General features: G+C 45.9%; 1 protein-coding gene across 1 annotated transcript in view; it reads left to right on the top strand.

Annotated features, from left to right (window-relative positions):
* The window catches only part of KREMEN2 (kringle containing transmembrane protein 2), a 105,892-nt gene that overhangs the window by 51,954 nt on the left and 39,068 nt on the right, over nt 1–14,870 (top strand). Inside the window, exons 3-4 of the mRNA XM_069651672.1 lie at nt 13,472–13,563; nt 13,689–13,813. Coding sequence (XP_069507773.1) covers nt 13,472–13,563; nt 13,689–13,813 — 217 coding nt within the window. The remainder of the gene's footprint in view (nt 1–13,471; nt 13,564–13,688; nt 13,814–14,870) is intronic.

The raw sequence follows: 14,870 nt of genomic DNA, 5'->3' as shown, positions 1-14,870 counted from the left end.
CAGTTCTCCGCAATATGAGATCTTCAGATAGTCCTTCGCTATCTTTTGTAACAAGTCCTCCAGTTCCTTCAAGGGGCTCTCCCAGGCCTTGGCCTATTGGTTCCTTTGATTCTTCCGGGTCCTCCCTGGACTTTCTCTAATTCTTAAATGTGCAATACTTCTCTCTTCTTATCGTTACTCGTCTTCTTACTGAAACAGTTTTCATTTATTCATTTGGTATTTATAATCCACTTATGCACTATGTGTTTCAAAGCGCAACCATACAAGGGGCGGGTTACAGGGATGACAAAAAACAAAAACAGTCCAACTAGGCCTTGTGACATTCAGATCGTGCAAGTGCAGTAGCAAGAAGTGCAGAGAAAAGTGGAGGGGAAAGTGCATGTCAGGGCGGAACGGCCTGTGGGCTAAGCGAGTGCTAGGGGAGGCCAGGTGGACAGAGGCAGGGGAATGCAGAGAGTGTAGGGGAGGGAAGGTCCACATGCTAAGTGCGAGGTAGGGGTCTGGAAGGGCTCAAGGGATGCAGGCACAACCAGGCAAGTGCAGGGGGAGGGGCCCGGATGGGAAAGTACAAGTTGAGGGGGTGGGGGGTCAGGGCAGACCAAGTGCAAGGGTAGATGGGATGAGGAGGGCCTGGTGTCCTGTAAGAATCTGAAGGAACCAGTCACCCATTCAAACGGCAGACAGGGACATTAGCAGGGGGGAGAGGGAAGGAGGAAGAGAAAAGGAAGGTCTTGAGAAGCTTCCGGACCTTAAGGAAATCCGGCTCAAGTCGGAGAGGGGCAGGGAGGCCATTGCAGAGAGAGGCACCTGCAGAGGAAAGAGATCTACCCCCACCTCTCTGCTTTGAAAAGCGTCTGATCTGCAGAGAGTTGGAGTTAGAAGACAGAAGGGATCTAGCAGGAAGGTATTTAGGGAGGGAGAGTTGGATGTAGCGGGGCCCCAGGCCCCACAAAGTCTTGTGGATGATGCAGAGGGTATTGACCTTGATCATTGCAACATCCGGGAGCCATTGGAGAGATATTACGGCTGGAGAGATGTGTTCCCTGGGCTTGAGGCCAAGGATGAGTCTTGCAGTCCTATTCAGTATTAATTGAAGGGGGCAAAGGGAGGAGTTAGGAAGATTGAGCAAGAGACTTTTGCAGTAGTCCAGCCTGGAGAGGACCAGAGCTCTGTGTAATTGAGTTTCTGGGGGAAGGTGAGTATCTGGTGAGATGCAACTGAAAGTGGGCTTTCTTGGCAAGGTTCGTGATGTGAGCAGAGAAGGAGAGAGAGGAGTTGAAGATGACACCAAGGTTTTTTCTGCCTCACAGGAAGGTGAGGGGAGGGGGCCCATGGAGGGTGGCCAGAGTGTGGGAGGGAAGGAAGGAGCAGGGGTCCCAATGAGAAGGATCTATGTCTTACTGGCATTAAGGCAGAGATTGTTAGCAGTGTGTCATGCCTGGATAGCAGACAGGAAGTCAGGAATGAGAGAGGAAGAGGAGGAAGCAGAGGAGGGAAGCTTAAAGAAGAGCTACGTGTCATCTTCATAAGACTGGAAGTTAGGAGAGAAGGCAGAGATCAAATAGGCTAGAGGGGCCAGATAGAGGTTGAAAAGCCATGGAAAGAGGATAGAACCCCGAGGGACACCACAGGTGGAGAGTAAGATGGAGTAGAGAAAAGGTCCAAGTTGAACCTGGGAAGGTCGATCAGAGAGGAAGGAGGTCAACCAGTCCAGAGCCTGGTCTGTGATGCCAAGAGTATCACAGTCGATTTATAAGGGTGGCATGGTTGACTGTATCAAAGGCAGAGGAAAGATCAAGAAGGATGAGAAAAGAGAGAGAGTTGAAATCGAGATTAGAGAGCAAGTCATCATGTGCAACCAGTTGGCCAGGCCCACGGAGAGTGACATAAGATATGACCCGACCTGGCCAAGTGGGCTAGGGGGGCCAACTAAATATTGAAGAGCCAGGGTGAGAGAGTAGAGCCCCGAGGGACACCACCGGTGGAGAGTGAGATGGTAGAGAGGAAAGGGCCCAGTTGAACCTGAGAGGGATGATCAGAGAGGAAGGAGGTCAACCAGTCTAGTGCCAAGTCTGTGATGCCAAGAGTATCTTGGAGTCCCTTTAGGGGACTGGCATGATTGATGGTGTCAAAGGCAGAGGAAAGGTCAAGAAGGATGAGGACAGGGGGAGAGCTAGAATCGCGACTAGAGAGCAAGTCTTCTCAGGTGTTTAGGAGTGCAGTTTCCATGCCTCTGGCAACTCTGAAGCGAGACTGGTGGTCGTGGAGACAACCAAAGGATTCAGTGTGGTGGATAAGCTGGGAGATGGCCAGCTTCTCCAATCATTGACCAACTTGAACGTTCTACACAAAAATCAAACTAGACACAAAGATGGTGTGGCAGATTCCACTTGCCCCCGGGTCTACTCTCTGGATGACCCTACCACCACACCTTCAAGCTTAAAATCTCAAATTCCACCGCCCGATTAGCCAATCCCACCTTAAGGCTTTGCCGCCTATCTGATGGAGACAGGAGGGCGCCTAAACACAGCCGCTACCGAACCACCAATGCTAGGGCATTTCATGGAAGCACTCTCCTCTCTGGTGTTCTTCTGCCCTTCACTGAGTTCTGGGACTTCTGCCAAGCAGTGTGCAGTGTGCTACACATCCCAAATACATCACTATAATTAGACATATGAGGCTGCATCTGGCATGAATGCTGTATGTGGTAATACAAAGCTACATTTCCCATTCTATGGTTGCACCAAAACCTATGGTAACTTTACCTTCTACAAGATGGTTTAGCTTGGGCCTGCAGGCTGTGCCTGAAGATGTGAAGATTTACTGGGGCTTTTGAGGTTATATGCGGGGGTATGTTCCCTTGACATGTGAGAAGGTACCTGGTACATCTGCTACAAAGGGCGTATGAGAGCTGTGCCTGAGCGAGTGAGAGTTAACCTTGCATTCTGCATAATGATGGTGCCTGGGAACATCAGTGAGTGACCTCCATATAATGGTTGTCTATGGGCATGTGGCCTGGCTGTAAGTGTGCATGCGTACATGGATATGTTAGGCTGCCCCAGGGCATATGACAGGCATGCATGGACACATGATGCTAGTGACTGGTCCCATGAGACTTTGTATGACATATGTTTCCAGTACATAGATATTCAAATGCAACTTGCAGATGGTGACTCTACTATAATTGGCACATGTGGCTTTATCTGAAACCAGGAGGCTGTGTCTGGCCATTTCAGGCTCTCTGCCGACACAACTCTACATGGGCACATGCAGCTGCACCTGGGAAATAAAAGATGTTCCTGTAAATGTGAAGTTTTACTTAACATATGATGCCTGTACCTGCATGCTTCAGCCTCTGCCAGTCATAAAGCCATTGGCCCTGTGTGTGTGGATCTGTAACTATGCATGCCAGGTGCAGCATTGGCTAGGGCATTGGTGCAGCACCTGGGAATGCGCAGGCATTACATGGGCATTGGTGCAGCACCTGGGAATGCGCAGGCATTACATGGGCATTGGTGCAGCACCTGGGAATGCACAGGCATTACATGGGCATTTGAGGCAGCACTGCCACACATGAGAGTGTACTCGGGTGTACCATGGTAGGATCTGACATATGAGGCTACATCCAGAGCTTGACTACAGTGCATGGCTATGTACAGCTGTACGTGGTATTTGATGTCCATAGTGGATATTATGGCTGTGTCGAGTCATGTAAAGGCCTTAATTGGGAATGTGTGTCTCTGCCTAGAAATGTGAGGCCCTGGCCAGGCAAGCTGGGCATGTGCGGCTCTACCTGGACATCGAGGCCTTTAGCTGAGCATGAAAGGCTATACCAGGCATCATAAGATGCCAGGGCAGTGGTATATCAGGTTATACCTGGCATGAGGATATACAATTAGCTAGCATGAGGTGCCTGTGCTTTAATGATATATTTGTTCATCCAAATGTTCAGAGTTTAATAAAAACCAGACACGTACCTTTGTTTTTCCATTCGACACTCCTTCATTTCCCAAAGAGGCAAAATATTAAGGTGAAATTTAAAAAAAGAACATGTGTGTTTCTTAGTTCATACACATATCTCCGAGGGACCAACACATCATAGTAGCTTATTCTGTAAAAAACGATGGTACTTCATCTTACTATATTCCAATATGCCTAATTAAGTACTAAACTCTGTCCAGTAAGACTTACTAGCCCCCTTTGTGTTGATTAAACATTCACTTTGGTCCATAGTAAAGAGTTGATTATACTTGTTAATAGTAATTCCAGTCTCTTTGCACAGAGGTCACAACACGTTCATCAGTTCAACCTATATGATTTGTCTTACAATACCTTCTGCTGCGCCACTTATGATTCCGAACACATAATCAATCCTCTTTCCATTTTCAAACTAATTCTCAATGTATCCATTTCCAAAGTTAGTCGCACTATATTTTCACAATTCTCGTATGCATGCTACAACTACCTTTAAAACAAACTTTCCAGATGCATTCAATGCATATTTTCATTATAAAATGCTACTGTGCCATAAGTTAACAGAGGTACAATTTTTATCTCGAAGAACTGCATCCCTCCTGCCCTGAAATTTCTCCACTGGCTCCCGGTGGCAGCCAATGATCAAGTTCAAGACCCTCTGCATCTTCCACTAGAATTTCTGGGGCCGGGGCCTGCACTATCTACAACTCTCTCTGCCTAAATATGTTCCTTCTAGAGCCCGTTGCTCAGCTACCTCTAACTCTACGAGGGTCAGATGCTTCTCCAAGCAGAGAGTGGGGGGTAGATCTCGCTCTTCTGGAGGTGCCTCCCCCTGGAACGACCTCCCTGCCCCTCTCAAACTTGAATCGGACCACCAGAAGTTCTGGAAGCAGCTCAAGACCTGCCTTTTCTCCTCTGCCTTCTCTCTCTCGCTTCCTTGCTCACTTACCTGTCTGCAGCGCTGACTGGTTGCTTGGCACTCTGAGAGTTTCACTGGGTACCAGGCTCCTCCATGACCAGTCTTCCTTGAACTGCCTCCCGGCCTACCGTGCACTTAGGGGCTGTAACTGTAACCCCTACAGCCCCCCTGCCTCCTTGCACATATCCAGAGCCACGCTGCCCTGGCTGCCCTCACTCAGAGCCATACTGCCCTGATCGCACTTCCCCCTACCTTTCCCATGCACTTCCCCCTGCACTTCTCGTTGTCACACTTGCACAATCCCAATGTCACAAGGCCTAGTAGGGTCGTTTGCCTTGTCTCCCCTCTCTCTCCCCTCTTGTGGCACCTAGAAACACTTGTGTACAGGCGTGTTATGAATTTCATATCATATCAATCAATGGCTTCCAAGATTTGACACCAAATGATGTTTATACATTTTAAAAACAAATGTAACACAAATAAAAAAGTAACTTTCATTAATTGAGATTATCATCCCACAATGCTGAGATATTTATAATCATGTCCTATCTTAATTGACAAAACATTTGAAAAACATCAAAAACGAAATGTGTTCATTTTCTCATTAAAGTTCATAATAGCAATCTTTTTTATATTAATGTCTGAATAATGATCTTTAAAAAATGCATAAACATCTGACAAAGAAGGAGATAAAACAATAATAATGGTGTCATCTGCATAAGGCAAGAATAGTACCTTTGAGCAAGCACATTTTACCAGTGTATTTCAAGCTACCCTTAATAACACAGCATAAAGATGATATATTATCAGGGCCAGCACACATCACTGCTTCACTGCTTCAACCCCTCCTTAATCAGATTTTCTCGGATACACCCCTTTCATGGGATAGCCTAATTCTCGCCCAACAATCATTACGGAGAACAATTTTTCTTCTTTCCCGTAGTCGTTTTTGGCAGATCGACTTTTGGCACCAGCGGCGCCCGATCACGCCATTGACTCCTATGGCGACTCTTCATCCCGCTCATCCTTGGCCACCTGACGCCATCTTTGCCGCCTCTGGCTCCCTTTTCCCGCCTCCCTGCCCCTCTTCCTTTTTTTCCCTTTTACTCTGCGCCTCTTGGTGCTGGTCCTCCTGACCGCATGGGGCGTGGCCATCCTGCTGCGGCAGCGGGGGATGCCCACGTCCCTTGCCCAGTGGGTGAGCTTTGGCCACGTGACTCTCGTCCCGTTCCTTTGCTAACGCATCTACGGAGGACCTACCCCCGCACCAACATGTTTCTCACCCTTGCCCATTCTCTGTTTTTGCCTCCCTCCCCGTCTCATTATTAAAGCGGCCCTGGCCCTTTTTTTTCCAATGTGCTCTGGAAAGGTGAGTCACTCCCCCATTAACTATGCTAATAGACAGTACAGAATGTCCCATAGCATTCATTTCTGTCTTAGTTGTTTCCAATAAATGTAAAACACAGGGGAGCCGGATACACAAGTGTGCCTTGTCTTGTCCAAACTTACCTTGTCAAACACGTTTAACAGGTCACTGAAGGCAGAATAAACAGGCATTTTTTTATGAGAATATTTAAGAATTAGATGATTTAGAGCAAATAAATTATCCATAGTCGACGTTTCCTTCCTAAAAATCCATTTGTAAGATAGGAATATCTTTTGTGCTTCAACTGTGACAAATCTAGGATATTTGGCCCTTCTCCCAGGGGGGATCCACCCCTTTTGAGGCTAGGGAGGTGAGCCTGCTCAGCAAGACCCTCCCTAGGGGTCTGGGAAAGTGGGACCTCACTAGGTGGCACTCCCCTTGATGGGACAATGACTCCCAACCCCACGAGGAACTCCCTTTGCAAACAAAGATATCTGTGAATATGGGACTGCCTTCAACAACCAGTAACATACTTTTCTTTTAGTTGGCTTCAAGTTATGCTGGACAGAACACGAGCCCTGAAGAGAAGCGAAACGTCCCTCTGAATTTCAACCCGGATGAAAAAGGGCCAAACAAATTGTGGTGAGAGAGAGAGCCATACGCTGGGGAAGCCCACTGACGTCGGTACATTTTTCCCATGGGCAGAGCTGTATGGATCCCCAGAGCCCATGGAAGTCTGCGAAAGAGTACATGCTAGACGACGACCCTGGAGGCACGGTGTAGCGAACAGTTAGAAAGCCACTGTAATGCCGGGGAAGCCGATGTAAGGCCGGAGTCCCGGAAACCGTCCCTATTGGTGGTGTGGCCATGGGAAAGCCGTAGTGGTCCTAAGGCCCAATCTACAACGCCGAAACCAGAAGTACTCAGAGGAACTAAACCTCCAGTAGGCCAAGCGTACAGCAATAACCAGAGGCAGAGAGCGAGGCTGCAGCAGAGGCGGGAAAGCAGAGACCGAGAACAAACAAAGCTAGCACGTCCGGATGCCAAACCCGGTGGATCCACCCACGTCAAGTGAAGGTACCAGGGTGGACCCGGAATGGGGAAGGCAAAAGGGACTACATGAATTGTGTGAAACAAACAACCATATTGATTGTAGGACATTGAGAAAGCACACACCAAGGTCTTGGGAGATACCAAGAAGGTTGTCAAGTATAGGTTTTAAAGAGCAGCGGCCTTCCTTTGTAAAAGAGTTTGAGAAACTCTTGGAATTAAGCTTGATCAACAGATACAGGAACCTACGAAACTCGAGGGGGTAACCAGTGTAGAGGCCCCCAGGAGTTGTGGTATAAAACTATTGAAAAGGGTATAGAATACTCCAGCAAAGACAGAGTAAAATATAAAGAGTGTGAAGGACTAACCCTGAAAGTAAAAAGATTAAAAGATTGCCGCCAAAAGGAGTGAAAGATGGATGGTGGTAGGTCTCACAAGCTCCTGGAGACCAAAACTCTGAGTCTATATCACAAGCTGCAGAAGCTCATAAGAGCCAGTAATTAAACGTGGCAAAATATCCTTTATTGGCTTTCTTTTTCATTTGTTGCAGCTAACAGAACTGTGCATATTTTGAAACACCGAGTCAAAGGCCAAGAAGTACGACTGAAGGGAAGGTGCTAGAAGCTATTGATTTTGCCAGCATTTAGCTATTAGTTCTAGTGGAAGGGCCAGGTAAGAGTAGGTTTTTGGACAGAGGACATTTTCCTTGGACATTTCATGAGGGACGAGCACTTGGTTAGGCAGGAATATCCCTGTAGCAACAGAGAGAGTTAGGCATGTTTCTTATCATTTGAATAAAGACCTTGAAAATGCCCACAATGCGTCCGACTCCATCTTCTGGTCCGCCACACAACCCATTTGACAATGAGAGTTAGTATATGTTTTGCAAAATACTAGCTGCTGAATTTTGGAGCTTTATAATTATATAATTCTGTGGATTCGAGAAGCTACCCTCTTTGTGGATGTGTATGTTATGTTATAAAGCTTTAAAAAAGTGCCAATCATCACCTTAGTGGTCTTACAGCACTGGTTCATTGTCCTAGAAAATTCCTCCCTTGCAGCCGGCTGATATTTGATTCTGAGCCAGGCAGGACTTAGAGATAAGGGGCAGACACTCTGCTCAGAATGTGTATCAGATTTCCATCAAGGCCATTGGCACTTCATCTTAGCCTCATGCTCTTGTGGATCTCAACATACCTTCATCTTTGCTGGTCTCCAAATATAAATCTGCGTTCTTGTCAAAATCATAAAAAAGAAAATATCAGTATTAGTAATTTTACAAAGCTGGTCCAGATGATTTTTCCATGCCTTCTGCTGTAAGTATGAGGTGCTAACTTTATATACTATCCTAACCCTTCACTAAAACATGCACAAACAATTTTGGATTATTGTTAGTTGGTGCCACGATTAAATGAACCCAGTTCTTCTCTTGGAACATTATCTCTTTCCATTTGAGTTTGTTATTCCATATTTGTCTTAAACATTTATGTTGCACCCAACGCCCATCTGAATAATCCTTAAATGGTTGGCTAATGTATAATTCTTGCATTTGGGATTTCCCTCAGTTTAATGCCAACCATTATTTCTTTATTTCTTTTTGATTGGGTGCTTCTCTTTCAAAATGTTTAACTACTTCCACAATGTAATCATAAGGAGTTCTATCCACCTCTCTCCCTATTCCATCATAATTTGCTTAAAGGCACATTGATCTTGCAAATAAATCAAACACATTTTTCTCAAACAAATTGAAAGTTCTGGCAGTCCAAATGATCTTAGCAACCATATTGCAAATCAAATGGTCCCAGTGGAATGAGGACTCTTGATAGTTTCTCAATCTCCATCTTATATAACATTTGTGACAAGAGGGGATGAGGGCCCCGCTGAGCCTGTGGTAGGAGGCCTACCACAGAGATTCGAGGAGCCAGTCCTGACCCAAATGTGGGGTGTGGCAGATGGCAGGGTCCATTTCCTGTCCCTTCTTCTTTGTGCATTCGTGCATGAATACAAGTGCCACTTTGTCATGCCCCATACCTATATTGCATGATGCTTGCCAGTCTGTTTCTGTTTCCCCTAAGAATTTATACATTTCAGAAGATCCGGTGGGAGAAGAACAAAGAACTGACTCGACCAGGAGTGAAACAACTTTCAGGCAGAAGAAAAACTCATCTACTAAACCGTCAATCTCAGCAGCCCATGCATCCAGACCACCAAAGTATGCTACAGTCAAGCCCAGACCATGGAGCGCTCTGTGCCGCAGTGCAACGCATCACGCACAAGAACTATATTATTACCTGTTACCGGGCAGCAGAGCCATCCGTTTGTTAATCTGACATCCTGTATACGCCGGGAACCCTCACATGAACTGGGACGCTGAGACTGTTTGTTGTTATTATTAGGGGCGGTTATTGCTGAGAACCAGCGGACCCGCGTAACAATATCGTGCAGGAGTAAAGATCCCTTTTATGTTGTCACACACTTGTTAACACCTCCTGGTGGCGGTTGGCCTGGGGACCTAGTTGAAGCAGATAGCCAATGGAGAGGGAAGGGAAAGGCTAAAAGGGAGGAAAGGACGCAGAAAGGTGTGAGTTATTTGGGTGAGGTCAAGGATGGAGAAGGAGGAACAAGACACGCGGGGGAGGAAGGATGGTGGAGAAGAGCATGGAGGAGAATTGCTAAAGAATTGTGCAAAGCGAGGTGCTGGTTGGTGAGAGAAAGTGGTACTTGGTTGTGAGTGTGAGTTGAAGGTGTGAGAGTCAGACTGATAGAGTAAGGAGTGCATAGTAAGGTGAGTGGAAGAGTGACAGGAGAGTGACTTGGAAAGAAGGTGTGGGTGGAGAGTAGTAGTCTGGAGAGAGGGGTAGTAGCAGTTTGGAGAGGGGAGAAGTAGTAGAGTTGAGAGGCAGTGCTAGTAGTAGTGTGGAAAGGAGAGACTAGTTATGGGGTAGTGCATAGTGGAAGATAATAAGGTTAGAGAGTGGAGATAGTTAGTAGAAAGGAAGAGAGAGAGAGAGGAATGTTGGAAGGAGAAAGTAGGACGTAAAAAGGGAAAAAGGAGAGACTGTGGGTGGAGTAGGACGGAGGAGACTAAGAGGGGAAAAGGGTCAGAGACAGTACGTCATAGGGAGGGGAAGAGGAGGACCTGGCAGTAAGATACCAAGTTGGGCGTGATTTTCTAAAAGGCAGCCATCATTGCAGACTTCCATTGGGGACTGTAGGTTAGGGACCACCTAGAGGGAGTTAGATAGGCAAGGAATTTGCCTTTAGGCCATCACCGTCAGGCAGTTATTAGCTAGAACGGGTTACAGATCTTTAGTGGCAAGTCTGGGGTTCAGTGACGTCTCGGTTACAGAGCAGCCACCCATCCCTGCGTTCCATAGTGGGGGATGACCTTTAGAAATCCCCTTGACTACTAAAGAAATTATGAGAGTTGGTGAGTTATTAAGGCAATATCTGACACATGACTACAGATTCTGATCATTTTAACAATTTGGAAGTATTTTAAATGTCTTTTTTGGAAAGATCTTCAATGCAAATCAGCATATATTTCAATATCGATTTACTTGTGAGTTTAAAATGAGTAAAAGCTGCAGTTTGATCATTCCTTGTTCGACTATTTACAAATCTTAAGTCTGTTTTATTGCATATCTTAAGAAATATAACCCCACTCGTATTAGCCTTGCTATCAGTCCGTCTTGGTATATTATTATTCCATCAATCATGAAAGGACTTCGGATCTTCATCATCCATGATTTCATTATTCACTCTGCCATTTTAATTTCCAGCCAAATATATCCTTAGGGTATTCACTTTTCACACACATTTTGCTTCAATTAGCTCTGCAATATAATCATTGTTTTTTTCCTGAAGAATACACATATTCATTAAAATGATAACACAAGCTTCAGTACTATGTGGCCATCATCCTAACGCCTAAACATTGCCTAAGCCTATCTTTAACTGAGTATGAGAGATATTCTTGGCTGCCTCTACCATAACTATAAGGCCCCTGCGGGGAAGCCAAATGATGATTTCCCAGCTGCATTCTGATAGCAACACTGGCTTGTTAAATTAACTTCATCTAACAAACTCAATTCCTGCATTCAAGCAATATCGTAAGGCCTCAATACATCTGTTAATTCACCATTGAGTACATTTCTACCTCCTGACATTACTCCATGATTCAGTCCTCACTCCTTCTAATCTAGTATTACCATTGTTAGGGGCATTGGCGGGTATGTGGTTGTAATGTCACAAACAATAATTTCCAATTGGGGATATTGCTCAATTTTCAGGTGTTTGCTCAGACCCCCTCCCCTCCACACACACACACACTCTTCGTGTTATCATTCCATGCCTGCCACTCACCTCAATTTTCAGGACAGTGCATGTATCTTGTCAGTGCATTGATCTTCTGTTAAATTATGATTAGTCTACAAAGGGTTATTATTATGGATTGGTGACCTAATTCTTTCCCCATTAGCTCTCCCCTTCTTCATCAATTGTCTATTCTCAATGCACACATCTATGGCCATTACTCGATGGTCATCATCTGCCACAGGGTGTCTGTACGTGGGCTTGAAAGCTGGCCATGTACATATTACGCTGCCTGATCCTGGGCATGCCAGCCTGTAACTGGGCATTAGGATGACTGTGGCTGAGAGTGTGGGCGTGGATGTGGTTTAAGATGGGAGCATTTGCTGCCTTTTTAACGAGGTCAGTTGCCTCGCTTGCACATTACTCGCGCATTAATCCCCATGGTCGTTTTCGTCCATTTTGTTTACCTGTTTTTTTTTCAGGCATTCTTGAATTTAGACAAACATGAACAGTTTCGAACTTTGAGCAGGATAAAAGCAAGATACTTGAAATCTGGTTTTGTACAACCTGTAACAGGAGATCGATAGTTGACAAAAAAATGGCTTACGTATAGACTAAATGTTTATTGTCGTGAAACAGATGCCATACAGTAAGCTACCAAAACCAATAGTGGCAATTTTGGCCAGTACTGGTTAGAGCCTAAACAGAAAGCAAGCTTTATAGTAGCATCTCCAAACAGCTACATAGTTCGCCAATATCTGTTACTTAAATTCAATGTCACTAATCGCCTTGAGGTACGTGGGCCTAAAATTGGCTTAAGTAAAGATAAGCGAATGTGTCCCCTATGCGGCTGTCAGGAAATGGCGTCAATAAAACACATTCTAATTAAGTGTGAAAGCCTACACAAACTAAGGATAAGCTACTGTAAATCATTTGACAACATGTTGAGCTGTGATGAAATGGAAAGCATAAGGGACATGCTGATGGAGGGGAAAAGTATTACTCTGATGTTTTATATGGTTACATTTTATGTTAATTGTGTACATATCTTAGATGATCTGTCATTTAGCCAGTCCTAAATTGTGTATGAATCTAATATGAATTTTAAATATGTGTGATGTTTGTATAACAAAGCCTGTCAGGCTACAAGTAAAGTATAATATAATGAAAATGAAATGATATATGTTGTGAGTTTAGGGATAGGGGATTGGGGGTGCTGGGCGGCGGGCTGAGGTGGCAGGGGAGGGTTAGATGGGGTATTGGGAGAGAACCCCCCCCCCATTAAAATAAAAATCGCAGACAAAGATCACAGGGGAAAAAGCGTGAGTAATGTGCAAACGAGGAATGTGACCTTGTTAAAAACATGTAAAACCGATGGCAGTCCCTTGGCAAGTGAGTCAGAGCCTGGGCATGTGGGACAGTGCATGGAATGTGGAGGCTATGATGTCTGTAGCCGGGCACAGGAGTCCACCCACAACATTCGAAAGATGAAGTCAGATGAATTTGCTTTATCAGTGGTCGATACTGGAAGCTTGCAGGAATCTCTTAAGAATACATATATATGATGCAGATTTCAAAAAAGGAAAAAAAGACAAAAAGCTGTAAATGAGGTGGGAGAGTTTAAACATCCTATTTTGGAAGTTCGTGTGTCCAACGTGTAGCTGCAACACTACTCATTAAGCTGTCTTCTTGGGTGTTCTGCGGGCGCTATTGATGTTGCAGGGCGTGCATTGGTACCTGGGGGTGTCTTTGGGTGATGAAGAATGGCAATGGCTATTGTGGGGCACAGTGTGTATGTGTGAAGATGGCGGAGCACTCTCTCATCCACGTCTCGCCTCTCTATGCAGGAACCCAGACGGGGATGTACAGCCCTGGTGCTATGTCTCTGAGATGGAGGAGGGCGTCTACTGGAAATACTGTGACATCCCCAGCTGCCACAGTAAGTGACCATAGCCATGCCATGTGACCACCTGGGCGAGGGTGGAGTTCAGAGGACAATGCCACCAATTCCCTCTGCATTGCTCTGGGTCCTTACCCACTCACCTCTTTCTTTTTTGTCCACAGTGCCTGGCTACCTAGGTTGCTTTCTGGACTCTGGTAACCCCCCGGCGTTGGGGGGCAGCAGTGGTACCTCCACCAAGCTGACTGTGCAAGTGTGCATTCGCTTCTGCCGCAGGAAGGGGTACAAGGTAAACGCAGTCTAGGGTGAAAGGCAATGTGCGAGGTGATGAAAGTCTATGCATGGGTGCTCAGTCTGTTGGCATATGCTGGAGCAGTGTTGATGGAGCACCTGCTCATGGATGCAGGCATAGAGGCTATCTGATTAGGGTCTGGTGGGGAGATGGGAGACCTATACATGGATGCGGGTCAGTGGGTAGATGCCGGGTTTGCGGTGTCCTTATTGGGCTTCCTTGACCTGTTTACCTGTGGAAGCTTCAGGTTGCCTCTGCCTGTGTCCCTCTAGTTCTGGTCCTCTGGGCTTTACTCAGACCCGTCTGACCTTCCGCTGCTAGGACTCTCCAGGATGTTTTTCCTGATCCCAGGAGGGACGGTGATGAAAGTGTCTAGGCTCAGCTCACTTTTACCGCCAATGTTCTTGGCACACACATCGCCACACAGTCACCATTTGCAGGGGGCAGCTATGACTGGCAACAGGCCAGCCATAGGTGCTGCCTTCTCAAAAGCGAATTATCCTCATCGCCCCCGCATAGACCCGTCACTCTTGCTCCTACTTCCTTCTTCATAAGGGGCGGGCTCAGTGGTCAGAGGCTAAACTTGATTCTGCCGCCACCTGCAATATCTGCAGATACAGGAGAAATATTTAACTGAGCATAACTCTCTACATTCTTCAAACCTATAAAACAAGACACATAATAAGTAACAGCGTTAATTTGGGTGTAGCGTAGACCAATGCGCACACTCTACTGTCCACAGAAGAGTCAGAAGACAAGTGCACGTATTCGACTTAGGCAAAGGAAATCGAATCGCACCTCAATAGCACTTCCACCCCTAAATGGCTGTGCCACAAGTCACGGGCCATGGTACACTTTGCTGTTAAACACGAAGGCCCAGGCTTTTTAATCAACCACTTAAGCACCACCAGTAAACCCTTACTCTATGCTCATGAACTTCTAATGTCGTAGTTTTGCCAAAATTGTAAAAACTCAAGAACAGTTCAGTTGTTTGTGCCCTTTCATATACCGCAGCTAAACTGTGATGTCCTTTACCAGTTCAGATGACGGTTGT

The sequence above is a fragment of the Ambystoma mexicanum genome, chromosome 3p (genome assembly GCF_040938575.1).
Source record: "Ambystoma mexicanum isolate Mex_15411 chromosome 3p, UKY_AmexF1_1, whole genome shotgun sequence".
NCBI classification, from domain to species: Eukaryota; Metazoa; Chordata; class Amphibia; order Caudata; family Ambystomatidae; genus Ambystoma; species Ambystoma mexicanum.
This window is presented reverse-complemented; position numbering and strand designations above follow the sequence as displayed.